This window comes from Desmodus rotundus, chromosome 5 (genome assembly GCF_022682495.2).
Source record: "Desmodus rotundus isolate HL8 chromosome 5, HLdesRot8A.1, whole genome shotgun sequence".
In the NCBI taxonomy this organism is placed as follows: Eukaryota; Metazoa; Chordata; class Mammalia; order Chiroptera; family Phyllostomidae; genus Desmodus; species Desmodus rotundus.
In genome coordinates, this window is record NC_071391.1 from 157223213 (window position 1) to 157250125 (window position 26913).

At 37.6% G+C, this 26913-nt stretch overlaps 1 protein-coding gene across 6 annotated transcripts in view; it reads left to right on the forward strand.

Annotated features, from left to right (window-relative positions):
• The first annotated feature begins 344 nt into the window (after nt 1-344).
• Nucleotides 345-26913, forward strand: part of PUM2 (pumilio RNA binding family member 2) — an 89056-nt gene continuing 62487 nt past the window's right edge. For 2 of the 6 annotated variants that reach the window (XM_024552492.3, XM_024552495.3), the window contains exons 1-2: nt 345-590; nt 23086-23154. In XM_024552492.3, coding sequence (XP_024408260.1) covers nt 23104-23154 — 51 coding nt within the window. In that variant the 5' untranslated portion in view covers nt 345-590; nt 23086-23103. Of the gene's footprint in view, nt 591-23085; nt 23155-24043; nt 24169-26913 lie in introns of all 6 variants that reach the window. The other 4 variants (XM_024552491.3, XM_024552494.3, XM_071221578.1 and 1 more) reach the window with 3 other exon arrangements.

Sequence of the window (26913 nt, forward strand, 5' to 3'; positions counted from 1 at the left end):
GTAAGCGAATTCTGAAGTCGAGGCCCCACGCGGGAAGACAGCCCAACGCAGCGTTCGGAAACACCACGCCCGCGCCGGCGAAGCCCGACGCTCACTCCAGCCAGGGGCCTCCGGGGAGCCCAGAACCAGCGGCGAACCCGCAAGGTAAGGGCGGGGAGCGCACTCCAGACGGACGGACGAAACGTGCGAGCGCAAAGAGCGTGCGCACGCGCAGAGCTCCCGCCGGCCGGCGCCGAGAGCGCGGGAGAATCGTCGGAAGCCCCTGAGCGGAGCCGCACCTCTCTGAGTACTTCCCTCCTCCCTTTTCTCCCGGAGTGCATTGCGTGCGCCCGGTGGGCGGGGGGAGGGGAGGGGAGGCGGTGGCGGCAGCCATGTTGTTGTGAGTCTCTGTGTCTCACCCTCGGTACTTCGGTGGTTCGGAGGAGGAGGAGGGGGAGGAGTAGGAGGTGGGGTGGGGGGGAGGGAGGTAGGTGGAGAAAGAAGATATTGCCGCCACCGAAGGCGGAGGAGGTGAGGACGTCTAAGAGCGACGCCGCCGTGTGCCCAACGGTCGGTATCTCCGGCTGAGGCAGCGCGGCCGCAGCAGCCCCGTAAGTCAGTTGCGCTTGCTCCCTCTCCCTGTGCTCTGGCGCCGCTGGGGCTGCTCCCCGGGCTTTGTGTGGCGGCCTGGGCGGGAGCGGCCCGCCGGTGGGAGGGCGGACGGGGCCTGCGGGGCTCTCGGGCTGGCTGCGGCCTGGGGCCCGCTCGCACAATACAGGGGGAGGGGTGCCGGAAGGGGGTGTGCGCCTGGCAGAGGGGTCACTAGGCTTTCCCGCTTCCCTTCCTGCCCAGCTCCGAAGCCCCGCCGCGCCCCCCCCACCCTCGGCGCCGGGGTTCCGGCGCGCGTCGGGTTAGAGACCGAGCTGTCGGTGCGCCCAGCCGTTGGGTTCGGAAAGGGGGGAGGGCGGGTGGTTCTGGAGGAGCGAGCGTGTTGGCAGTGGGCGAAGAGGAAGGAGTGGGTGTAGGAAAACAAGCGTGGGAACTCTCGAGGGCCTGAGTGTGTCCAGGAAAAGCCTGGGGTGGACAGGTGCGGGCGTGAAAGAAACAGCGACGCGGGCTCGACGTGTTCGGTGCCCTTAGGAATGTTGTGCTTCCTAGAAGCAGATTTGGACGCTCAGAAACATGTGAATTAAGATCAAAGGAAAGATTAGCGGCTTCAAACCTTACAGCGGTAGTTTTCCATCTGAATTGGGCCAGATTTAGTGAAAACAAATTGTGGGAGGTTTTATGCCCAAACACACTTGTAAAAGTTAGTGCTGCTTCTGCGAGCATAGCGAGGAAAACCCCACTTTTCATGATTTTTCATTCTCACGCGGAAACGGGTTTTGGTGGGGCCGAATCGCGGACAGAATGGGTGTACTGAGACAGGTAAGATTCGGACCTGGTACTTTGTGAGGTTTTTAGCTGAAGACTGGTGACAGGCATTTTCAGTAAAGGTTTTCAGGGAAAGCTTTATTAGAAAAATGGTTTTAAGCGCTTAAGAGAAATATAATACCTGAAAGGTATTGTGTATCAAAAGTTTTAATAAAGGGGTTACCTAAGGATTTGAAAAGCTTGTCTACCGCTTAAAAAGCGTGTTTACTGCTGAGATTTGTGTTTAATAGAGGACTACACCCTGGGACCCTGGAGTGGTCGAGGGTTAAGGAATTCTGGCTGGGAATCCTGTTAAAATAAAGATAAATATTGTTAATTGGCCAAGCTTCCGTTCTCAGTATTTAATATCCCACTTTAAAAAAATTATTAGTTTTATCTGCACAGCCATCATAAGTAGTTCTTGGCATTTCCCTTTTGCAGGAATGTCTTTAAAAGTCCTACTTTTTGTAAAACTAAGTTGTTCAGAATTTTTAGGTGTCCTTGGGGACGGTTTTTGTACCAGAAGGGGTTTACTTAGATTTTTAAAAATAAAGTTATATATCTCAATACTGTTTTTTTTAAGTTCAGTTTTCTTGCACAGGCTTAGCTACTTCATCTTCGAGTTAGCTTTGCTGTTAACAAACCTAAACATCCTCAAACAATATAAACTGTTTAATTTTAATACATAGCTTTTTAAACTTGGAGTCCAAAGTTCTCTTAGATGTTCCAGTATTTAATAAGATTTCAACTTTTAAAAAAAGTCTAAATTACTGCTATATTTAAATTGGACTTAAAAGTCACTTTAGTAGGCCAGTTTTTCTTAGGCGTTAAAAGTGTATAAACCAAATAGAGTACTACAGTCTTAACACATATATTAATACTAGGATTTTGTTTCTCTTAAACCTTTCAGTACTTGTTTATCAATCTTTCTGGTAGTGAGAGAGAATCTGTCTTCCTGTGTGGGTACTTATCCTCGCTGGCAGGAGTAATTATAATTACGATCAGAGACTCGGGCCAGGTATGAACGCAAAACCGATCTTCTCAGTGACCAAACTGTTTCCTTTTTATAGACACTGACAGAATCTTCATAATTTTAAGTGGAGGTTGGTTCCTGTCTCTTCAGCTCAAGTTCTACATGCTTTTTTATTCAGTGACCTTCAGACTTGCTAGTTTTCTAAGATAGGAAAGTATTCTGCATTTTTTAATTTTCTTAAGACTTACAGTATGGATATTTTAAATACTTGAATGTTTGTAGCTCACGACTTTGGCTTACATTCACAGTTTGAGGCCATTTTACTGACAAGAGATTGAGATAGAAATTGTATTTATAACTGGGTAAATTGGTTTGTGACATACTAGATTTCTTCCTGTTTTTAAGAAGACATAAAAATAGTCTTACTTGCTCCTACTGTCCCACCTCCCCACTCTTTCCTTTGATGAATTTGTGAGAGGAACTGATCAATTACAGCTCAGCCCCTTTCTTCTCTCTCTCTTTGGGAGTCTGCCCTCTGCAGAAAGCGTTTTGTTCTGCTTCTTCAGGAGGCCACCAGAGACAGACGCTGCCCCTTCTGGAGGACGACTGTGGTTGTCCCCTGTCACCTGTGACTGGGTTAGGATAATTACGGGGTGCAGCGTTAGGAAACTCAGGTGGCCTAGGTCTAAATCAGGCTTACCAGTGTAGCTTTGTCAGTAGTAAAGGGGCTGTTTGCATTGCCATCAGTCTGACTCCTCTGTCTCCTGAATTCTAATGTGGTTGGGAAGGGCTTCCTCAAAACTTCTTAGATGCTAGTATTTTAAGTGATTTTTATGTTTAGCAATATGGTTAGAAGACATTTTTTGTTTAAAATTTACTATTTTCGTAGTGGAAAAGGTGAATTTAGAAATATTTTCAAGCTTTTCCAGTGAAACACAGGATAGCATTATTACATAGGTTGGTACATGATAAACGCTTTTTCTTAGAGGTTCAGCTAGCAGTATGGTTAGAGACATAAAATTAATACTGTATTTTTTCTATAGTGACTTTTTCTTCTAATAACTCCAAGTGAAAAATTGGAAGACTTGCTTAACTAAACAAACATGTGTCACCTTCCACAGAGTCCTTTTAATTGTGTGGAAAATTTTGTCTTTTTGGTGACTTTTTTTTTTACACAGCATCTCTCTTTTTTTTTAAGAAAATTATTGATTGATTGATTTTTTTTTTTTTGAGGGAGAGAGAGAGCGAGAGAGAAACATTGATTTGTTCCACTTACGCATGCATTCAGTGGTTGATTCTTGTATGTGCCCTCACTGGAGATCAAACCCACAGCCTCGGCGCATCCGGATGACACTCGGACCAACTGAGTGCCCACGAGGACACCTTTTTTTTTTTTTTTTTTTTTTTTTTTTTGGCCCTTGCCTGGCTTCTTTTTATATTTTACTGAAGTGCTTTAGGGAATTAAAAAGGATTGGATATTCAAGCATGTTGGCAAATGGATAGTAGTTCCTTTAGTATATTTCACTTCCGCAAACTTAGCCGTTGCAATCCCATCCATTTTCAGTTCACATATCACAGATTTTTCACTTAAATTCTGATTTACTGTTCCTTCATGGAGAGAGAAAAAATTTTAGAGTACTGGAGAACGTCCCGATGTGGACACCTGTGCATATCCCAGGATTTCCTGTGGCTGCCAAGTAGATAAAGGGACGAAGTGTCAAAGGACAAGGGAGAAGAGGTAGTTGGAGTGTTAGATACTTTGCAAGAGGGACGGGGGGGAAAAGGGCAATTATTATCACCTGTCTAGGGTAAAATGTATATCAGTGTACATTTGGACTATAAAATCCTCCCAAAATCTGCTTTCTAGGAAGGATTTGGTAAAATTGACTATAAACTGACACTACAAAATGGCTAAATCAACACCTGCCTAGGACAGTAAAACCTGCAATTGACTACCAAAGTACATACAAAATGGGGGGGGGGCCTTCTGTGTGTGTGTGAGAGTGTGCGTGTGCATGTGCCAGAAAAAAACACCAATAAGTGTGTGGGAAAGCTAGTTTGACAGTAGATCTTTGTGATTTCTATTGTGGTGGACATCTCAAAAGTAGGAAGTTCTAGCTCTCAAAGTGGTGAGCTCTGATTTTTAAGTACTGTTTCTGAAAAACTTTTTAGTGATCAGTGGGATATAATCCTGAATAAAGATATAGTGCTGGTTTTATTTATTCAAACATTAAAGAAAATAAATGAGTGGTAGGGGCAAGCTGACCCTAAGTAGTATAGGTCTTTGCTAGGCAGTCAAATGAGGCAAATTGTGGGTAGAGAAAAATATGGAAAGTATTGTATGATCTTGTTAAATACCTACCAAGAATTATATACTGATAAAGAGCTACTTGTATCTCCATTTTGGTGGCCAGGTCACTTAATATCTACATTGTATTGTATCAGCACTTTTTAAAAAATTTATTTTCTGAGAGGGGAAGGGAGGAAGAAAGAAAGGGTGAGAAACGTAAGTGTGTGCTTGCGTCTTGCACACCCCCTACTGGGGACCAGCCCCGCAACCCAGGCATGGGTCTTAGACTGGGAATTGAACCAGCAACCGTTTAGTTTGCAGGTCCGCACTCAACCCACTGAGCCACACCAGCCAGAGCTGTATCAGCACTTTTAGTGTTAATGGTAAAACCTAAATCTTTAAAACCAATTCAACACAGACAGAATTAAGATTTGAAGTTTAGAGAGGATGACAACTCTTAAGTTTTGCCTGCAGATACTTACTTCCTTAAGCCACCTTACAGTTGAAATGTAATTGATTGCCTCTTATTCAAAGGGAAGTCTTGGTGCCTTCATTTAATCTCTAAAATACGTGGCTCCTACACTAGCAATAAGTAGTACTGGAGGATCTTGCCAAAGATAAAATCGTTTGCTACTATTTATCATAAGTCTAGTTTGTTACTGTGAATCAGTCCATTTGTTACTGTGAATATCCTACATTGTATCCTTTCATACTGCCGGACTACCAGAAATTTGGGCATGCCAGTTGTGTGCTACACTGTCATTGGGTGTTGGTGCTAAATGGCCCTTTTTTTAGGGAGTTTATAGTGAAGTGGAGAGGAAGATGATTAAACTCGTGAGTATAGTGCAGTGCACCAAAGTGCTGTTGATTTACATAGGTAGACGCTGCAGGGATCTGGAAAAGCTTTTCACAAAAGGTAAAGTTGAGTCTAAAAAGACTTAAGTTAATTTAGATGAATTGTGTGAAATGGCATTCAGCCAGAATGATTAGGATGTGTAGTGATCATGATAGGAAGATGGCAGAGCTTAAAGTGGAGGTAAAGAGGAGAATTGAAAAGATACGATTGGAGAGAGAGGTAGGGGTCCACCAGATTTAAGGACTTTATCTAATTTGGACAATTCTGAAAAACTTTGGAAATCCAAGGTTATAACTTGAGAAGATTTAGACTATATTGTCCTGGAATCCTTACAGAATTACTTTGTCCTTGTTCTCTCGGGATTGTGTTAGGACTTAGGTACATGACTTTCCTTAAGGGACTATTAAAAAAATCAGATTGTGAAATTTGCCATCTGGTACGAGAATATTGTTGAAAATATTTTCTGTTACAACTCTGTGTTCTTTGTAATAACCCATTAAAAGAAATTTATTTTAAAGTTTAGTACTAGAAATAAGGTGGCCTCCGAAGAACTGGCATGATTCCTTTCTATGGATAATGTGAATTGCTCGTAATTTGCTGTATACCTTTTATTTTTGTCTTCAGAAATTGGAACTTAGAGCTCACTCACTTTTGTTATTCAATATTTGCTTCATTATTTTCAAAGATTAGTTTTTGTTGTGCGTATTTTCTGTGAGAACTTAGTGTACCTTCAAAATTTTTATTTAAATGAATATGGAGTAAATTTTACTTAAATTGTACTCAGTATTTCTCCCACTGACCCTTTTTGGGGGGTGCATCTTTAATACTCCTTGAAACTAACATAGATTTAGTTTCTCTTTTCAGATACTGCAGTTCACATGTTTGGAGGGGTTTGTTTTTTAAACGATTTAGAATTTTTTTTAACTTTAATGTCTTCAGTAAATTGGTTTGGTCATCTCACTTGAAGTTGTTGGGAAACAAGTGATCACCTGCTCGAGGAATATTCTTGAATATTTGAGGAACTTTAAAAATCACAGTTCATAGTTATCACCTAAAAGATTCCTCTTGCTTACTTCAAAGATTTGTACAGCTCACATATTTTTATTAGGCTATTCATAATAGTGATAATAAACTAAACATTTTAAAATTTAATTGTCATAAGTTACAGCTTTTCTTAGCAAAAGTTAAAGCTGAAATACGAGCATGTTATATAACTCATGTATTCATTTTTCTTTATTTTCTTGGAAATAATTCAAAATACTGCTTCTTCAAAATGTCTTTGTGTTAACATTTACAGACGAAAGTTATGATAGTAAGGGTTAAAGGTAAGCAGTTATACTGTAGGACTTGTCAGAGCCTTTACTATGCTAATGACTAGAGAATGAATCCAGAACAATGAAGTGCTCACCTTGCAAAAGAACAAGTGGATGCTGGGGATCAGCATATCGTAAACGTATTGAACAAGGAACCTCTTATTTCTTAGAACACTGTGAGGTGGTAAGTAAGGAACACACTTTGGAAAATTATAAAGGAAAAAAATTCTTTTAAAACTGCTTTAACATCTGCTGCTTAATGGTTTTTAATTTTTTTTCCCCAGGTTGTTTCAGACCATGCATTCAAATGACTTTCTTTAGTTCTCTTACAACCTAATTAACACTTTTTAAGTTATTTCTCCTTGGTGCTGTAGTGATGTTAATTGATAACGTGTAACAATTAAAAGTTACCAGATAGAGCCCTGACTGTTGTGGCTGGTTGGTTGGGCGTTGTCCCACAAGACAAAAGGTTGCAGGTTGAATTCCCTAGTCTGGGCTGCCAGGGTTGCGGGCATGGTCCCTGTCAGGGTAAATAGGAGAGTTTGATGTCTCTTTCCTTCTCTTTCTCCCTCTCTTCCTCCCCCCCTCTCTAAAAATGAGTAAAAAGGACCCGTGGACAAAGACGGGGGGGGGGGGGGGGGGGGGGGGGCGATAGTAGGGCAGGGGAGAGTAATGGAGGGGGAATGGGGATAACTGTAATTGAGCAATAATAATAAATAAATAAAATCTTTTAAAAAATTACCATATAGCCATTGACACAAGTCTTCAAATTGTTGGGCATTCAATCTAGTGCTTTTATGAACTGAAAATTGCAAAAGATTGCTTGTACTGTATTCTGTGATAAAACCTCTAAATGGTAATGCACTTAAACTATATTTATATAGGATTCTTTTTAAGAAAACTTTATTTTGCTAACTTCAACAAGCCTTACAACATAGAGAAATGCAAAGAGAAAGCCAGCAGTACCTCCTCTCCTACTAAAGTTAGGTGTTTATTTTTTTATACTTTTTAAGAACAAAAATGGGATCATAATGATATACCTTAGGCAACTTGGTATTATTATTTACTATCATGAACACTTTATTATATTAGTAATACAACTTTACTAACTTGCAGTGTTTAGTGTGTAGCTTTTTATTTCACTAAATCATTTTTCTGTTGTTGAACTTGGGTTCAGTTTTTATTTTTTTAACCACTATAAGCAGTCCTGCAGAAAAAAAAAAATTACTCAGGTCATTCAATTATGTTGGTGCTGTTGTTTATTTAAGGTAAGTTCCCAGGAAAGAAATTACTGGGTCAAAGGACTTTATATTGATTTTTAAGCAAAAATATATGTTTGCTCATTATGGTGGGTAATTAATACCCTGGAAAGCACAAATGTTTCGGTTTCATACATTATCTCATTTAGTCTTCACAATTACCATATGAAGAAATAACAGTGGTTATTCTCAGGTGCAAATGGAGAGGCAGGACCAGAGAGTTCAAGTGGTCTGAGTTCATTCAGCTAGAGACAAACATGAAACTGTAGTCTACATTTTTGATTCTGGTTTCTGTTTCTCCGAGATGAAAGATACAAAACTTTTTAGTTAGAAAACCATTAGGGTGTTTGAGGATATGTTCCTTAGCTATAGGTGCTATGGTGACATATAAGGTTCTCAATTCAATCTGCACAGGGAAGTATCACCTGGAAAGTTTAAAAAATACTAATAAAAAGTTGCCTATTTCCCTGCCCAGACCAATTCAAGTAAGTTTTGGATAGGTGGGATCTGACTATTTGTAGTTTTTAAATGTTCTACCTAGATTCCAATGCACTATGAGGGTTTGAGAACCAGTGACCTTAAAATTGGTGTGGTCATACCCTTAAGGGGCCCATTTTGTTTTCTGGGAATCAATTAACAGGTCCTCATTATGTGTAATAAGAAAGGCATACCTTTGATCCATCCCAAATCTTAATGTATGTTTTACTCTGGGTGGTTAAACCTTCAAGGCACCAAACTTAGAGTTAACTTCCTTTAGTAATCAACCTTTTTTACTCACATTCCTGTTAGGAGTGATACAGCATAGAACTGGAGTATTGTGGTTCCCACTGGGATTTTCTGAATTCAGAACAGTGATGGTCTCGAGTGGTAGGAGTAATGAATGGCAAACATTTTTTAACCCAGTTCATCTCTTTCCTAACCTGTTGACAATACTTACAAAGAACAATTCTACGAAATACACTGAAAGCTAGAAATATGTGAATCATGTTTTATCACAACATACTGTCAAACACATTGAGGAGTTTTAAATGTGTGATTCCATTGACTCCATTTTATTTTTACACTTTGACAAGTATATCAGAGAGTAGTGCAGAACTAACCTAGATGAAATGGTTAGAAAACTAAGTGCTGATGGCGTGAGTGAAATTCCTTTAAACCGGGTGGTGAGAGCATGTTTACATCTACAAACTGGATTGTACTTTTTAAAACCCAAAGTGTCATGAAGGTGTCGCCAGAGATTTTTACTATCGTAGTTATTGGGTATACATGTAAATTCCTTTGTTAGTGCCTTAAAAACCCTCAGATGTTTACAAATAAGACTAATAAGATTCCTGTTAAGTGATGGCCTATGTTATGTCATAATACATAGCTTCTATGCATAGGTGTATTTATGAAATATTTGCATTCTATCATATAGAGGCCATTGATTTCCAAACTAACTGGACTGTAATAAGGACTATAGAAATATGTTTAGTGATTTCTAACACATACGTTTTATTTTTCCTATCCCTTGTTCTCCCCCCCCCCCCACCCTTGGCAGCCATGGGCTTGTTCTCTGTATTTTTGGGTCTGTTTTTCCTGTTTTGTTTATTCATTTATTTTGGTATTTTAGATTCCACATATAAGTGAGATTATACAGTATTTGTCTTTCTCTGTCTGACTTATTTCATTTAGCGTAATACTCTCTTGGTCTATCCATGTTGCAAATGGCAAGTTTCCATTTTTTTCAATTACAGTTCCATACAATATTATATTAGCTTTAGCTGTACAACAGATTTCAGAGGAGATCAGCCTGTTCAGGGTGGTACAACCGTAGGCTGTACAACAGATTTCATTCTTTTTATTTCTGAATAGTATCCCATTTTGTGTTTGTGCATACATACAACTTTTTTATCCATTCATTTAACACATGTATTTTAAATACTTTCAAAAATACAAGTAATGAAATATTTGGGAGTAAGAAAACTATAAAATGTAAATCTAAAAGCATATGTGTTCTTTTCCCATATGTGACTACTATTAACCCTTAAGTGTCATTTTTTATTATTGTTTTCAAGGTATGCATAAATATGTATAAGCATGTTTATATCCCGTTTGTATCCATATTTGTATCCAGTTTTTACAAAAGTGGGATGATAGGAAGACTGTTTTTCACCTTTCTGTTTTACTTAGTATCCTGGATTTTTTTTTCCCATATATGCATAAATACATCCATCTTGTGCTTCTTAATGGGTGTATAGTTGATAACTATCAGTTTCCCTCTCTATTACAGTATCTAAGGATCTTTTTTTTTTTGGTCTCCTTCCTCACAACTGTTAACATTTCATTGAACGGTGGCATAACCAGAAGTTTGCAAAATTGCATTACATGGTTTTTTCTATCCTATTTCTGATTTAGAGAAGTTTTAAAGTCTAATGGTCGTGTCACAGATGATGTTATTAATATATTGAGAAATACCAACTAAATGCCATGGGAATTAAAAAGATTGCTTGGGGGTTGGTTTCAGTGAAGAAAGTGGCATTTGAGCTATACGTTGAAGGATTTGTAGGATTGGCCCATGGAGAGGTAAATGGCAAGAGCTCTCCAGGGACTGCAGTAGGGTGAGTAAAAGGCCGGCTGGGGAGTGAGCTTTTAGAGTTGTCTTATTAACAGATCAATGGGGTAATGGTTTTTGCAAGGTGGTAGTATCGAATTCTCTGCCATTTCAGGAGCTTTGGCAGTTAGGGGTGGACAACTGGCTACAGTTGCCTTGTTTGTGAAACAGGAACACAATACCTACTTTGCTGGATTGTAGCGAGAATTAGCGAACATGCCTAGTTATCATCTCTAGCATAAAATTGGTCCAAACATGTTTGTGCTCACTTGAAAAATTCATATGTTATTTGTCAAAACTAATGATTGAGGAAGTAATAAATGACATTAAATTTATACAAAAGATTGGACTCTGAGTTAACCTTGTAGAGATTAATCCCTTTAACAAGCAACAATTTATACATGTTTTGTTCTCTTACTGATGAGGACTTACTAAAAAATACAATCCTCTTGCTATTATTACAAATAAAAAACTTCCTAATACCCATTTTGTATTTCGATTTCCCTGATTTTTTCAAAAAATCTTTTTTTTTTTATAGTTGATTTGTCAGACCGGGATTCAACTAGGTTTACACAGTTTTGTTTTGTTTTTTTAAGATTGTATTTATTTATTTTTAGAGAGAAGGGAAGAGAGGGAGAGAAACATCAATTGGCCACCACTCTCACACCCCCAGTTGAGGACCTGGCCCGCAACCCAGGCATGTTCCCTGACCAGGAATTGAACCAACGACCTTTTAGTTCATTGGCTGGCGCCCAGCCCACTGAGCCACACAAGCCAGGGATACACAGTATATTTGGTATTTAAGCCTCTTTATTGGTTCTCCTCCTCTCCCTTTAAATTTCAAGTCATAGATATATTGGTGAAACCAGGTGATCACCCCCCCTTTTTTCCATATTCTAGATTGAGTAATTACTTTCCTGTGTCATCTATTGATTTGTTCTCTCTGTCCTATTTCTGATAAACCAGTACTATTGCGATCCAGCAGCTTCACTAGATAGATTGAAGTTTAATGGTTTTGTTGTTGGTTTTTTTGAGGCAGTACTTCATAGGCGGTGGTGCTGTTTCATACTATATTACATTATTAGGCATATAGTGTCTGCTTCCTCCACTTTTATGATAATGGCATAGTAAATAACAAAATGTTAATTTAGAAATACCATTTTGGGAAGGCTCATTTCATAATACCTTTAATATTTCACCTGTATCCTTGACTCTTTAGAGCCACTTCATGTCAACTTTATTACTATCTTAGCTCTTTGACCTGCTTCTCTCGGGTAATATCTAAAAGCATCAAAAACTGGCATTGATTGAGGTTGTTTAGTATGTAGAAGCAGTATTTTGTTTTTCAAAATAAAGGAACTCTCCTAAGCAGTATTTTCTCAAAATAAATTGAGAGAATGACTTGTAATAATAAGAGATGTTGTAAGGACTCAAATATATGGTGATTCTCCTTTAACAGAATTTTAAGGGAAAATATCTTGGCCTTATATTTGCATATATGTAAGTACTTGTATGTGCATATTTATCCTATTTTGTTTCCTTGAGAATATCTCTGCGAGATTATCCTCAAAGAGCTAAAGCATTCTTATGCAGAAATATTTGGTAAAATTTCATTTAATGTCTAAATGCTGATGCCAGAATAATCTAACTTGTAATCTGGGAAAATTTGACTTAGGGTCTGAAGATTTCTGGTTTTCTGTGAGTCTGTATGTTGGTAATACATTTTTGCCAGATTTCGTTCAAAACATAAAACTTAATTTTTTTCCAATATAGTTGAGTCAGTAATACTGTTCTTTTTGCTAGTAAAATTTACAAGTATATGTAATTCCTCTATGAAGTACATGGACAAACAAGTAGCAAATACTTAAAAATGTTGATGTGGATCTTGACTCAACCACTAGCTAAGCGGCTTATCCAATGCCATTAGAAAAGTGTATGATTCAATTCATGCCCCCAGAAAAATAACAGATTACTAGATAGTGGTGATTAGTAAAAAGTTCTAATGTTAAATCTTTGAAGGATAGTTGTCCTAAAATAAAACCAATGATGGTATGAAAATGTGACTTGTATCACATGATGGTAGAAAGTACTTTAATACTATTTAGTGTAGCTTAAATGAGTCTTCCCCCTTATTTTTTATGATAGGCATATGATGGGGAGTTGAATCAGATGCTGTATGAGAAAAATTAGTACTCTTAATGATAGAAATGTACTTAATGCATACTGGTTCTTTGCACAAACCATTTATTAACCTTTTGGATTATACATTAATGTATATGAAAATGAACAGAACTTAACCAAATTATTTGATGTGCTATATCTAGTTTTTTGGGTTTTTTCCTATATAATTAGTAATCTGCTTACAGAAAAATTAGCTTCTAGCATACTTTGGAGATATTTTAGTTTGGTTCCAGGCCACCACAATAAAGCAAGCATCACAATTAGGCAAATGGTAATATTTTTTGTTTTTGTTGATAGGGCTCTTGCTTTCAAATTGTTTAAAAAAAAAATCTGTGAAGTGCAATAAAATGGTAGATGGCTATAATGTTGGATTATATATATATATACAGTGTGTGTCTATACCCTCACCAGAGGACATTTTTCCTGCTTTTAGAGAGGAAGGGAGAGAGAGAAACATCAATGTGAGAAAAAAGTGTTGATTGGTTGCCTTCTGACATCAGGGATCATGTGCACCTCGACCAGGGATTGAACCCAGCCTGCAGCCTAGGTATATGTCCTGATTGGAATCAAACCTGCAGCCTTTTGGTTACAGGATAATGCTCCAACCAATGGATCTACACTGGCCAAGGCAGGTTTTAGAATTTAATAAAACACAGTTCTTTTGCTAGAAAAGCAGAATCATACCTAAAAAACTAACTTTAATTCAGCCCTGACCCATGTGGCTCAGTTGGTTAGGCATTGTCCTGCAAATTGAAAGCTTGCTGGTTCGATTCCCAGTCAGGGTACATCCCTTCATTGCACATTCAGTGCCTGGTCCGGGGGTGTGCAACCAATCCATGTTTCTCTCTCACGTCGATGTTTCTCTTCCTCCCTATCCCTTTCTCTCAAAAATAAATGAATAAAATCTTTTTTTAAGTATTTGGGAAAAATCAAAAGAATAATTTTGTGACAACTAAAATATATGAAAATCAAGTTTCACTGTTGATAAATAATGTTTCATTAGGAACATCCATGCTTATTAATTTTTTTATTATTTATGGCTGTTTTTCCACAAAGCCTAAAATGTTTACTGTGTAGTTCTTTACAGAAAAAGTTTGTTGACCCCTGCACTGGGCAGACGAAAGAATTGATCCATAGTGGTAAGAGACCTCTCACATATATTCAAAGATTCTTTAGCTTATGACCCCATCTGTTTGGACCACGGATGAAAACCTGGAATAAGCAAAAAATAGCTTCAATAAAGTTTCAATGCTTTACTATTGGGAACATTTCTAAAGTCTACTACTGTACGTACTTTATTTTTTCTTAATAAAAACCTCCCTCTCATTCATCACACAGGTTTAGTGTAGAAAGGTGATAAAATTCAGATAAATAGATGAAAAAAATTGGTGTACTCTGATCATGTAAGGACTGTTACGGATCTTACTTCATTTCATTATTTTTTAAAAAAATATTGTGTTCTTACAGTTGTGCCAGTATTTTCCCCTTTGCCTTCCTCCACCTGCTATCCCCTTCCCTCCAACCATTCACCCCTCCCCCCCTTAGTTCATGTCCATGGATCAGACATATAAGGTCTTTGGCTTCTCCATTTACTGTACTATTCTTAACATCTTCCTATTTTGTACCTACCAATTATGCTTCCTAATCCCCACATCTTTCCCCCCATTCTTCCCCTTCCTTCCACCCAGCTGATAACCCTCCAAATGATCTCCAAACCTGTGATTCTGTTCCTATACTAGTTGTTTGCTTAATTTGTTTTTTTAAATTTAGTTGTTGACAGTTGTGAATTTCTTGCCATTTTAATGTTCATGGTTTTGATCTTTTTCTTAAATAAGTCCCTTTAACATTTCATGTAATAATGGCTTGGTGGTGATGAGCTCCTTTAGCTTAACCTTATCTGGGAAGCACTTTATCTGCCCTTCCATTCTAAATGATAGCTTTGCTGGATAGAGTAATCTTGGTTGTAGGTCCCTGATTTTCATTACTTTGAATACTTCTTGCCAGTCCCTTCTTGCCTGCAAAGTTTCTTTTGAGAAGTCAGCTGATCATCTTATGGGAACACCTTTGTAGGTAACTCTGCTTTTCTCTTGCTGCATTTAAGATTCTCTCTATGTTTAACCTTTGGCATTTTAATTATGTTGTGTCTTGGTGTGGCCCTCTTTGGGATGCCTTGTGCTTCCTGGGTTTGTATGTCTATTTCCTTCACCAAATTAGGGAAGTTTGCTTTCATTGTTTTTTCAAGTAAGTTTTTAATTTCTTGCTGTTCCTCTTCTTCTGGCACCCCTATGATTTGGATGTTGGTACACTTGGAGGTGTCCCAGAGGGTCCTTACACTATCCTAGTTGTTTCGAATTTTTTTTTTTTCTTGCTGTTCTGGTTGAATGCTTATTTCTTCCTTATGTTCCAAATTGTTAATTTGAATCCCAGCTTCTTTACCTCTGCTGATGGTTCCCTGTAGGTTTTTCTTTATTAGTGTAACCTTCATTTCTTTCTTTGTGTTGTCATAGCCAGTGAGTTCTTTGAGCATCCTTATCGCCAGTGTTTTGAACTCTGCATCTGATAGGTTGGTTATCTCTGTTTCATTTAGTTCTTTTTCTGGGGTTTTCTCTTCTTTCTTTTGGGCTGTATATCTGTCTCCTCAATTTGGCAACCTCTCTGTGTTTGTTTCTGTGTGTTAGGTAGAGCTGCTCTGACTCCCTGCCTTAGTAGTGTGGCCTATTGTGGAAAATGCACCTGTAAATTGTGTGGGGCAAAGCCTTAGGTTATCATCAGGGCGGGGCAACCAGTTTCACTGCTTTGTGGCTCAATGTGGGGGGAGGGTTCCGAGAGGGGACAATGCAGATTTCTGGCTTCTGAAGTTTGCCGGGCACTCACCCCATTTCCAGTCACTTCACCCACTTCCCATATGTGACTGGTGCCCTTCCAGCTTTTGCCCTGGTGGTGAATCCCAGAGTGGGTGGGTTTGCATATGTTCTGAGTCCCTGCAGGTCTTTTAAATGGGGTCTCCTGAAAATCTGGCACTTTCTTCTACCGCCCCAACCCCCACTAGTTTTAACAGTCAGAAATTTGGGGGATTTATCTGGACTGGGGTTGGGATCCCTCGCTCCCAAGGTATCTCTCCCAATTTTTGTCCACCATTTGTGAATTTGAGGCCATCCCTTCCGCCACTGCCACCTCTCTTCGCCACACTGTGTCTCTGTGCCTCTCTGCATCTCTCCATATCTCCAGGACTCCAGCTCTCCTACCTGTCTAGATATGTGTGGCTTCTTTAAATCCTTGGCTGTCACACTTCATACAACTCAATTTTTCTGACAGTTCTGGGTGTTATTTCTTTGAGATCTAGTTGTAATTCTTTCTGTGGTTGCACAAGGTGGCAAAGTGTATACCTATGCCTCCATCTTGACCAGAAGTCTCTTCTTTCACTATTTCTTAACATTACTGTACAATCATTTTCTTAATTCTAAGCTCAAATGTTTATAATAGCTACATGATACTCCATTTTATAGTACTATATTACTTATTGCGGGACAGTTATGCAGTTTATAATTTCAGGATTGCAAGCAGCATTACTACAAACATCTTTGTACATAAAGCTTATTTGTATTTCGGTTTTATCCTTAGGGTTGATTCCCAGAGTTGGGGAAACTGGTTCAAGAGATAGAATACATGTTTATATATATGATGCCAAATTGTTTTCCTAAGAAAGCATTGTAACTTTAAAATGTGGTTTGTGTGTGTGTGTTTAGAGGTAGATCCCTTCCTAGAACCTGTTTAATCTTCCAAGTCTACCATGGTTGGATATCTGTGGCTACAGATTATTGCAAATTAAAAGTAACCTAATTAGAAATGTTAGAAGTGGTACCGTTACTTTCAAGTTAACCTGACAGCAAGGCAGGAGGCTGACGTACTAACAAAAGGTGACTGAAGAGAGACAAACACTGAGCACCTGAAGAGCCTCAGAAAGTATCAGTTCTTTCTAGAGTAGTCTGTAATGATGTTCTTAATGATACATACATAGTATTCGGTGAGCACTTTTTATTAATAGCTCACAAAGCACTTCTGAATGTATTATCTCATTTGATCTTTGCAACAGATAAGTGAATTAAGATTTACAGGTTTAACAACTTGCAAAAGTCAAACCATGAATTTATAATAGATGATAACCTACTTTTGAGCCATTTCCACCCTAAATAATAGAACAATTACCTTAATAAAGACAGTCTGTTCTCAGAATACAGATAAATAAGATGTTACATGAAAGATTTTTTAAAAATGATTAATTGCTATGATCTTTATAGATCAAGCACAGACTTCAGGGGTTAATGTCATTTAATGTATGTTTATAAATTAAATTATGAAGTCAGAATTGTGTGAATGCATTGTCAAGAAAATAGGATTTAAATTTATAAATTTGATGTCTTAAATTCTTAAGAAATTAAAAAGCTGTATAAATATTAGGCGATTCCTGATAACATGTTAGCAGTATCCTGAAGCTTCATATGATTTGCCATTAGTTTTAGGAAGCAGTTAATGCTTGGAAGAAGTTGAGGCTGTAATGAGAGATGTAGACAATACAGGAGCTATAAATACAAGTTTTAAGAGAAATTGAGATCACAAATGTAAATCTAAAAAAAAAGTACAAAGGGCATAGAGTCAAGAACAATATGAAATCCTATGAAGTACGTACAGAATAATGAATGTATCTTTGTCCAAATTTAGGGAATTTTAAAAATTTAGAAATCAAAGATGGTTAAAGCAAACTGTACTAAGACATTAGTGTGCCATATTAAAATGGAGAACTTAGGTTGTGTGACTGAAGTTGGGACACAGTTGGACCAAGATTTCTTTACTTATCTTGATATTTGGTGGTTATTTATAGGTATCTGTAATATATATGTATAGAAAATTTTCTATCTATATGTGTGTGCATATGAGTGTTGTGTGATAAGTGAATATTTTGATCTCAAACTGGGTTTTGCTTTAAAATCCAGTGGCATGATGGTATGGCTAAAGATAGTTACTATAGTGGATATTGAATGTGCATGTAAGTTATCTACAAAAGTTGTAAAATCCCTAGTACAGTGTTGAAATTTTGCTTTAAAGGGTGTGTGTATTTTGAAGAAATTATGAGGAAAAAATAGTCCTTTGTACTTACGCACATACTTAATGTTTTTGGTGTTCTTCATTCCTTCCTGATTGTCCACGGTTAACATCTGTTATCATTTCCCTTTAGCCTGAAGAATTTTTTAAAAAGCATTTTTTGAGGTAGAAGTCTGTTGTAATAAACTTTCTTTTTATTTAAAATGTCTTTGTTTTAGCTTTTAATAATTATTTTTTAATTTTCACCTTCGGATATATTCGTTCCTTTTAGAGAGGGAGGAAGAAAGGGGCGGGGGGGCACACACACACATCAAATGCTTGCCTCCTGCATGCACCCTGACTAGGGATCAGCAAACTTGCAACCTAATCAGAAATCGAACTCACAACCTTGTGGTATGGGACGATGCTCCAACCAACTGAGCCACCCGGCCAGAGTAGCCTTTATTCTTGCAGCAGATAAAATTCTGGTTTAGCATTTTTTCCTTCTTTCAGCACTTTATATTCTGGTCCCCACTGTTTCTAGCGCAAACTCAGTGGTCATTTGTATCATTTTCTCCCTGTATGTAGTTTTCCCCCCTCTAGCTGCTGTCAGGATCTTTTTATCTTTCGTTTTCAGCATTTTTATTATGATGTGTGTGGGTATGAGTGGTTGGGGTTTTTTTTCCTATTTATCTTGCCTGGGGTTCATTGAGTGTCTTGAATCTGTAAATTTTGCTTTCATGAAATTTTGGGGAAGTTTGTGGCCTTTTCTTCAAATAATTTTTCCATCTCATTCTCTCCTCTTTTTCTTCAGCTTGGAAATCTCCATTGATCTATCTTCAAATTCACTGACCCTTTATCTCCAATGTGATGTTAAGTGCATCCAGTGGAATTTTTTTTAAGATATTTTTCAGTTTTAGGATTTCCTTTTGGTTCTTTTTACAGTTTTGCTTTGCTGAAATTTTGTATTTTTTTTTTAACATGATTTTTTCTTTCATTCATCTTTGCACACAGTTGCACAGTTGCCTGAAGATCTTTGCTAATTCTAACCTCTGGATCATCTTGGGGTTGGTCTTTATTGAGTTTTTCCTGTTTGTACATATGTCTAATAATTTTGTTGTCTTTTATGTTTAATAATTTTGGGTTGTGTTCCAGTTACATGTCGACATTGAAGATGTTCTAGATTCTATTGGCTGTCTTTGTTTTTGTTTTCATGGGACTTAAGCTCTCTGACTTGAAGGTGGTCATCAGCAAACATTTTGCTTAATTCTTTTAGCCTTAATTGGGCTGCTTGAAATCTATCCCACCTGTGTAGTTCAGGGATTGTCTAAAAATCCAAGCAGAATTTGATTGGCTCCTTTGAAGACTTCTCAGTTTCCAGCTGCTTTGCTTGTCCCCAACTCTGTCCTTTGGATCTTCAAGCCTTTAAGACTTTGTTTTTTATAGGAATTTAAGTTGTTTTATTTGTTATAAATTGTATTTTTATTTTTGCTTATTTTGTCCAGAGTTTATTGTTACCTGTTAGGGAGGTTTGGTCTGGTAGAAGCTACGCCTCCAATTACCAGGAAACATCAGATTCATTTAAACTCTTTGAGAACAGTAATCATATCTTAATTTTTAATTTTTCATTACAAAATCTTACACACTAAAGATGCCCGGTTAAAGCTTACTGAATCAATGGAAGGATGAATGAAATGTGAATTTTGTGAAAACTGTTAATGTACCTGCTTTTCTAACAAGATAAAAGAATAGCTTATTTGCTGCCACAGAACTTTGAGGTAGTAGTATCTGTTCTGATCTCTTACCCATTTTGTAATTGGGCTGTCTGTTCTTATTTTTTAAAAAGTTTTTAATATATTCTGGATACAAGTCCTGTATTGCATATATGATTTGTGAATATTTTTCTCATGGTCTGTGATTTTTTTGTAGAGCATGTTTACATAAGTCAAATTTGTAGATACAGGTTTTCTTTTATGGACTCTGCTTTTTATGTGGTCTAGAAAACAAGTTCACACAGCTTTTGTCTGTTTTTTTCCTGTAAGTTTTATAATGTTAGATGTTACATTTAGGTATGTGTATCTTTTGTGAGTTAATTTTTATATTAAGTTATGAGGTATTTTTTTATATATAGGTGGGGCAAAAGATTTACAGTTGTGAATACACAAAACATTTTATTCTTGTTATTAATTATTGTATTATTTTCCATACAAACCACTGTAAACATACTTTGTCCCATCCTGTATGGACATCCAGTTGTTGAAGTACCATTTGATAAAAAAAATTGAAGAGCTTTTCTTAATATCTGACTTTTGAATGCTTTTGTATTTGATACTGTTGTGTCTAATTCAGTTTTCACAACAATCCATATAGCAGCTTCTTCAGTTATGTTCCCTTGAGGAAATTGAGAAACAAACAGTTTAGCTTACTTGTCCAGAATCATAGAAGTACTAGCTGCTAGAACCATAATTTGAAACAGTTACACTTCCCTTGTAAGTCACATTTAGGAGTTTGAACTTTATCTTTAAGTCAAAGATTAAAAGTGGGAGTCACACGATCAGACTGGAGTTCAGAAAAATGACTACATTTTTGGAGATTAGATTGTAGGATGGGAAGACAGGAGAGGGTTGCCATATTTTAAGCAAAGATGATGGTGGTCTGAACAACCAGACAGCTGGAAAATGGATAGATTTAGGTAAAGTAAGAGGTTGATGTTAGTGATTGGATATTGGTGTAAGAAAGAATTAAGGTCTGGTGTGGCTCAGTGGATTGGGCGCTGGCCTGCAAACCAAGGGGTTTGCTGGTTCGATTCCCAGTTGGGGCACATGCCTGGATTGGGAGCCAGGTCCCCAGCTGGGGGCGTGGGAGCAGCAACCACACATTGATGTTTCTCTCCCTCTTTTTCTCCTTCCTTTCCCTTCTCTCTAAAAAATAAATAAAATACATTTTTTTAAAGAAAAGAAAAAATTAAGTTAGAAGTGGGGAAGAAAGAAGAATACAGTTGGAACTTTCTGTGGTGTCTCCAGGGATGGGAGGAGGAAGAAGGTAGTTGGAAATTTTGAAGAGGGGAAAGATTTGGTTTATAAATCCAAATATGGGGGTGAAGGGCCCTAAAGCAGTTAGAGTGAATGAGACTGCTCAGGACAAAGGTTAGAGAGGAGAGTTTCTGGATAGGATACTAATGGAACACTATCCTGTATTTGAGAGTTGAGGTGACAAATAGGAGCCTGTGAAGAAGCCTGAGGAGAAGCAATTAGACCCATAAAGTAAAAAAGAATTATCAGAAGGGACAGAACAACAGAGCAGCATTACAGGAGGGAGGTGTGCTTTGTAACGTCAGACTGCCTGGAGGTTTAGAGAGAGGGAGCTGACTGGGGGACATAACAGAATTATATTGCAAGGCCCAAAACTTTTGAGGCTGTGAATTTGTTTCAGACCTAAGTGATTTTTTCTGGCAATATTAAACACTAGCAGGCAAAGGGCCTCTGATTCAAGAACACATTGTCACATGAAAGATAAAAAGCAATTTAAACAGTTGTTTAGACATGGAAAAATAGAAATATATGCCTTAGTTTTTGTTTGAGAAGGGAAAGGAACTATTCTTCAGGAAACCTATTATAATTACAACTGATTAATATATATTTTGCTTGGAGGTAGAGGTGAAGCATCACTTAAATAATTTCAGTGAAAAAATTTTGTTATTGGTATATGATCTACAAATAATGAAATGCTGAGAAATTTTGGCAAATAATTTTGTAACAGGAACTGCAACATAAAAACAAGATAACTACATTTTAGTACTTGAGCTTGCTTCCTCTGTTCTTTACTTTCCTTTTTTTTTTTTAGTTTAATGTATTTTAATAGCAAATATTCAGGAACAGCACAGAAGACAGGCAACATTAAAAATGTATACTTACATGTCGTACGACTCAGAAAAGTATAGTGAGTGGATGGAATCTACTATATGATAAAAGTGCCAGAAACACCATTTTGTAGTTGCCATCAATAAGAAGTTCACTTGTTTTTTTAAAAAAAATCCAAATATTGGCATTGTCCAGAAAAATTTAACAGGTTTATTTATGTTGTGATAAAGTTGAACTGCTGAAAGTTGTTCATTGAAACATTTTGATCTGCATTAATGCTTTATGTCTCTGCGTATATATTTAAAAATTTTACACACAAGTGAAAATGGAAAAACTGCCCGATTTCTGTTCCTTATTTTTTTTCCAACTTGCAATGAGATACTTACGTACCCTTTTACCCCATGGGGAAAAATATACCTGATGTTCAGAACTACCAAGAACAGGAAGAAGAGAACTTTTTTTTTTTTTTTTAAAGAATGGAATGTTTCCTATTGTGTAGTGGATTCTCAAGCACGTTCTCCACATACGTGATGTGCTAGCTGGATATCTTTTGGCGTAATTGTTAACACGTTTGGCATGGATAGCGCACAGGTTGTGTTAAAAAAGGCTAACCAGATAGGCCTCACTTGTTTCCTGCAAAGCACCAGTTGCTGCACTCTGGAGGTGCAGATCTGTCTGAAGCCCAGAGCAGTTTCTCACACCAGACTCTGGAAGGGAAGTTTGCGAATCAGAAGTTGTGCGGACTTCTGATAATGTCTAATTTCACAAAGCACCATAGTACCAGGCCTCTATGATGAGGTTTCTTCACCCCTCTGATAGAGGACGCACACTTGCAAGCGGCTCTGGTCCCCGGTTGCTTCCTTAGTACTTTACCACCAGTCGATTTGCGTTTTGCCAGCAGTCTCCTTTGTATGAGCCATGGTATGACGACCTCTATACTTATCACCACCCCCCCCCCCCCCCCCCCCCCCCGCTCCTTCCGCTGGAGCTCAGTGAGCACTGGCAGCTGCGAACACAATTGAAACCATCTCTTGTTTTGCTCAAGAAACTAGTAGGGTTTCTTTTGCAGAGTAACCCAAGAACCCTTCTCCAGGTTTTCCTACAAATTTCAGTGTAGATTGCTGTCATGTACTCTATTTAGGAAAACCTGTCTCCATAGAGAAATCTATTCTTGCCCATTTAGCTCTTGCTAATGATCAGTAGTAGCTTTAATGTAATATAAAAATAGGTGACACAGTTTATTATTTAAATTTTTCTTTCTACTAATTTTTGATTTTGTTATTCAACAGGTTTGATCTGTGGATGAAATGAATCATGATTTTCAAGCTCTTGCATTAGAATCTCGGGGAATGGGAGAGGTAAATATTTATGAATGCTAAGAATGTATACCTCACTTTGATTATTTGAGCCATTGAGACTTTTTAAACCATAAATCTTGAAAAGAGTGGTTAATGGTGCAGGTTTTTTAAAGCTCAGATTATATAATTATGTAATGTGATTCTCAACTTTTTTTGTGAGATTTGTCTAGTTGATTTGATTGACTTGCTTAAATAATGTATTGTATTTTGGTAATGAATCATAAATACTTTGCTCAGAAGAGAGCCTTCTTGATTCTTGTCCTTCTGTTTTATGTATGTATGCCGTTTGCTTTAGCCATACTTACTGTTTACTATTCTCTCTTCCAAAAATTTTTCCTTGTTGGCTGTTTGCTTAAAAAACTTCTAAGCCTCTATAAGACTACTGAAAAAGATGCTTATCTATTGTCCCATTGCTATCTGCAATGGAATTATACTTCCTCATCTGACTTCTTACAGATCTTTATATATACTTTATTGTGTGACTGGTTAAAGTTTATTGTTTTCTATTAGTTTCCTTAGTAGCTTGATAGCTTCAAATGACTAGCGCACAGTGGACACTCTAAATGCTTTTTATCAGTCCTGTGAATCTATGACTCATGGGGGCATCCCATTTAACTTTATCATTAAGTAATGTAAGACATCAAAAATACTTAGTTTTCCATATACCTAGTGGATGTTTAGAAAATTTTAATTGATGATGAAAACCCTTGTGGTCACATCTTTATTTTGTCATGTTCTATAGTACTAACATAGTGTGGACTTTGATAATAGAAAATAATGGTGAACAGACCTAAGATGTGTAATTAATTGCTTGCTCCTGGAGATTATTTTACTTTGGTAGATTAGAGACCTTCCTGAGACTCACTCCATCCAATGCTGTGCTCTTCAGATGCAGAAAAAGAGTCTAGTCACTCCTCTGGACCACAAGAGGGCACCCTGCAGCTAGCTAACCCTCCCCTTCTCCAGAACAGCGTTTTCCAAAGAGTTTGTCATTTTCAGAGGACTGATTTAAGGGTGAGTTAAGGTGCTTAAGCATAAGTATTGCCAAAGTAAGCTTGTTAGTTCAGTGCATAACGTAAAATTCTGGGCCCTACGAAAATCTGAGAGAGGGAATAATTTTTTAGTTAAAACTACAGGCTCACCACAATGCAGTGGAGGCTGCTTAGGCATTATTTACCCTGTGGGTGAATAAAAAGAAACAGTCAAAAAGGGCTTTTGGTTGTTTCCCTTCTGCTTGTTTTCTTTGGTCTTTAGAAAGCGGAATAACATTTTAAAAACAGATTTGAATAATATTTCAGCTTAGTCTGTGAAAACTTGAACATAATGATTTTTTTAAGAGCAAGTAAAGTCACACCCTTACTGCAATTCTATTTAGGCTCCTCCACCCCCCCATCACTTCACTTCCCATGTCTGTATTGTATATATATTTACAGATTGGCTTTTCTCCTCCTCCTTTTCTAAGTAGTATTTGTAAATCAAAAGACATCTTTACAGTTTAAAAAAGAAGTCAGCAGAATAGTAGTTAAAGGAATAGTAGTTGAAGGAATTTAGTTAGTTGTTTGGGGATGAAGGAGGGATATTTGAGGTTTTGGGAAAAGAGACAAGCTGGGGATGAATAGCATGTAATACTGTGTTAAATGATCTAAGTTTAAATCTAGGCTTTCTCAATGGGAATGTCAAATGCAGAGGTGAGGTGGCTAGGTTTAGCCTGTCTGTTTTTTTGGCGGATAGCAGCAGGTCCGTGCTTCTGTGACCATCATGTAGTAAAAATGTATTTTTAAATAAGCTGTTACTCACTAATTAAGTTTTTTTCTTAACAGTTTAACAACTAATTCTTTTACCTCTAAGAGATAGCTAAGGAACCTGCTCAGGTTTCTGCATCTGGGTTCTCTCTCCCACAAGCCTTTCTATCTTTCCTCATCTCACAGGCAGCAGGGAACCTTCTGGGATTTCCTTCTTTGCCTGTCTCTCTCTCACCAGTCTTCTCCTCCTTTCCCGACAGGTGAGGTTTTTTTGTTTTTGTTTTATCCCAGAATTCATTCATTTTAATAAATTAAAGCAGCCTTGAGTTTCTGGTTTTTGCGTTTTCTGAAATTGCTTATTTTTTTAATGTAACATCCTTTTTTAATAGGTTGGCCTATTCTTGAACTTTTCTTTAACAAATAAGGTTGTCCTTATTATGTCTTAAGTTGCTGTAAATCTCTAATGTACAAAGCACTGCATTACGTATATACCTATTTTCATATGTACTGGTTTATGTAGATCATGCCCATCATCACAAGGGCAATCTCTTCTAGTTCATTCAGAAATGGAAACAGATTTGTATTCATCCATTCATAAACTCATTCTTTCCATTTTTTTCCATGACACACTTTCATCAAAAAACCTACCTATTTGCATTATGTCATGTGGCTTAAAAAGAGCAAAGCTAATCTATATAGTGTGTTTAAACTATACTGCAGAGGCACATACTTATTATTTTCATATACGTACACACACACATACTTTATATATAAACACTGAGTTCCTGTTTATTTTTTAAATAAGGGGGAAGAGGCCTCTACTTGAAATTCTTTAGGGAACCCAGAATTTAAATCACTGAGTTAATGTATTTTATTGTGGGAGTATTTTTATAGCTTAGTATTATAAATAATGCTGCTCCTTTGTTTTCTGAAACAACAGTTAAAGAAAACATTTTCTAAAGATTTTAAATATTTATTTTTAGAGAGAGGTGAAGAGAAAGAGAAAGGTGTGACAGAAACATCAATTGGTTGCCTCTCACACACCCCCAACTGGGGACCTGGCCTGCCACCCAGACATGTGCCCTGACCAGGAATAAAACCTGTGACCTTCCGGTTCATAAGCCGACACTCAGTCCACTGAGCCACACCAGCCAGGGTGATAAATGTCTTTTTTACATGGCATAATTAACACCACCTCCCTTTTGCCCTGGCCTGTATGGCTCAGTCCATTGGAGCATTGGTCAATAAACTGAAAGGTCACGGGCACATGCCTAGGTTGGGGTTCATTCCGCAGTTGGGGCATGTGTGAGAGGCAACTAATTGATGTTTCCCACTCTCTCCCTCCCTTCACCTCTCTCTAAAGTCAATAAGCACGTACTCGAGTGAGGATTTTTTTTTTTAAACCACCTTTCTCAAAACTGTCTAGATTGGATATTTTATGAACACCTTCATTTAAAACACCATAATGAAGACATACAGCGTTTAAATACTTATAATTATGTTAATTTGGTTGGTTTGTTCATTTTATATAACAAATTGTAGTAGAAAAATCTGACATTTAAGTGTACCTAATAGTATAGACTCTAGCAGGAATGTATTTATTTTGAAACAGTATACTGGGGTTTCGACTGATTCTTTGGAGATGGAGAGGGCAAGCTGTAAATGCTTCTTGAAGAAAAGAGCTGATAAAATGGCGGATCACAGGCGATGAATTTGTATGCCACCCTATCATTCCTGAGTTGGAAGCACAGAGGAGCAGGTTAACAAAAAATAATGAGTCGCCTGACCTTGGTTTAGAGCTTTTGTGAATTAGGGAACTAATACGAAGTAGTATGGGATAATGTATTTTATAGATCTTCAAGATCTCTTACTCCTTGTTTTCTGTAATGTAGTTCCCCATTTCTACTACAGTAAAAAAGTCTCCAGGGGCAAATACCTGTTTTTATTGCAGTTCAACCAGTGTACCACTTAATCTTTTTAAACTGTTGTATTCTTAATTGTTGCCTTTCTCTATATT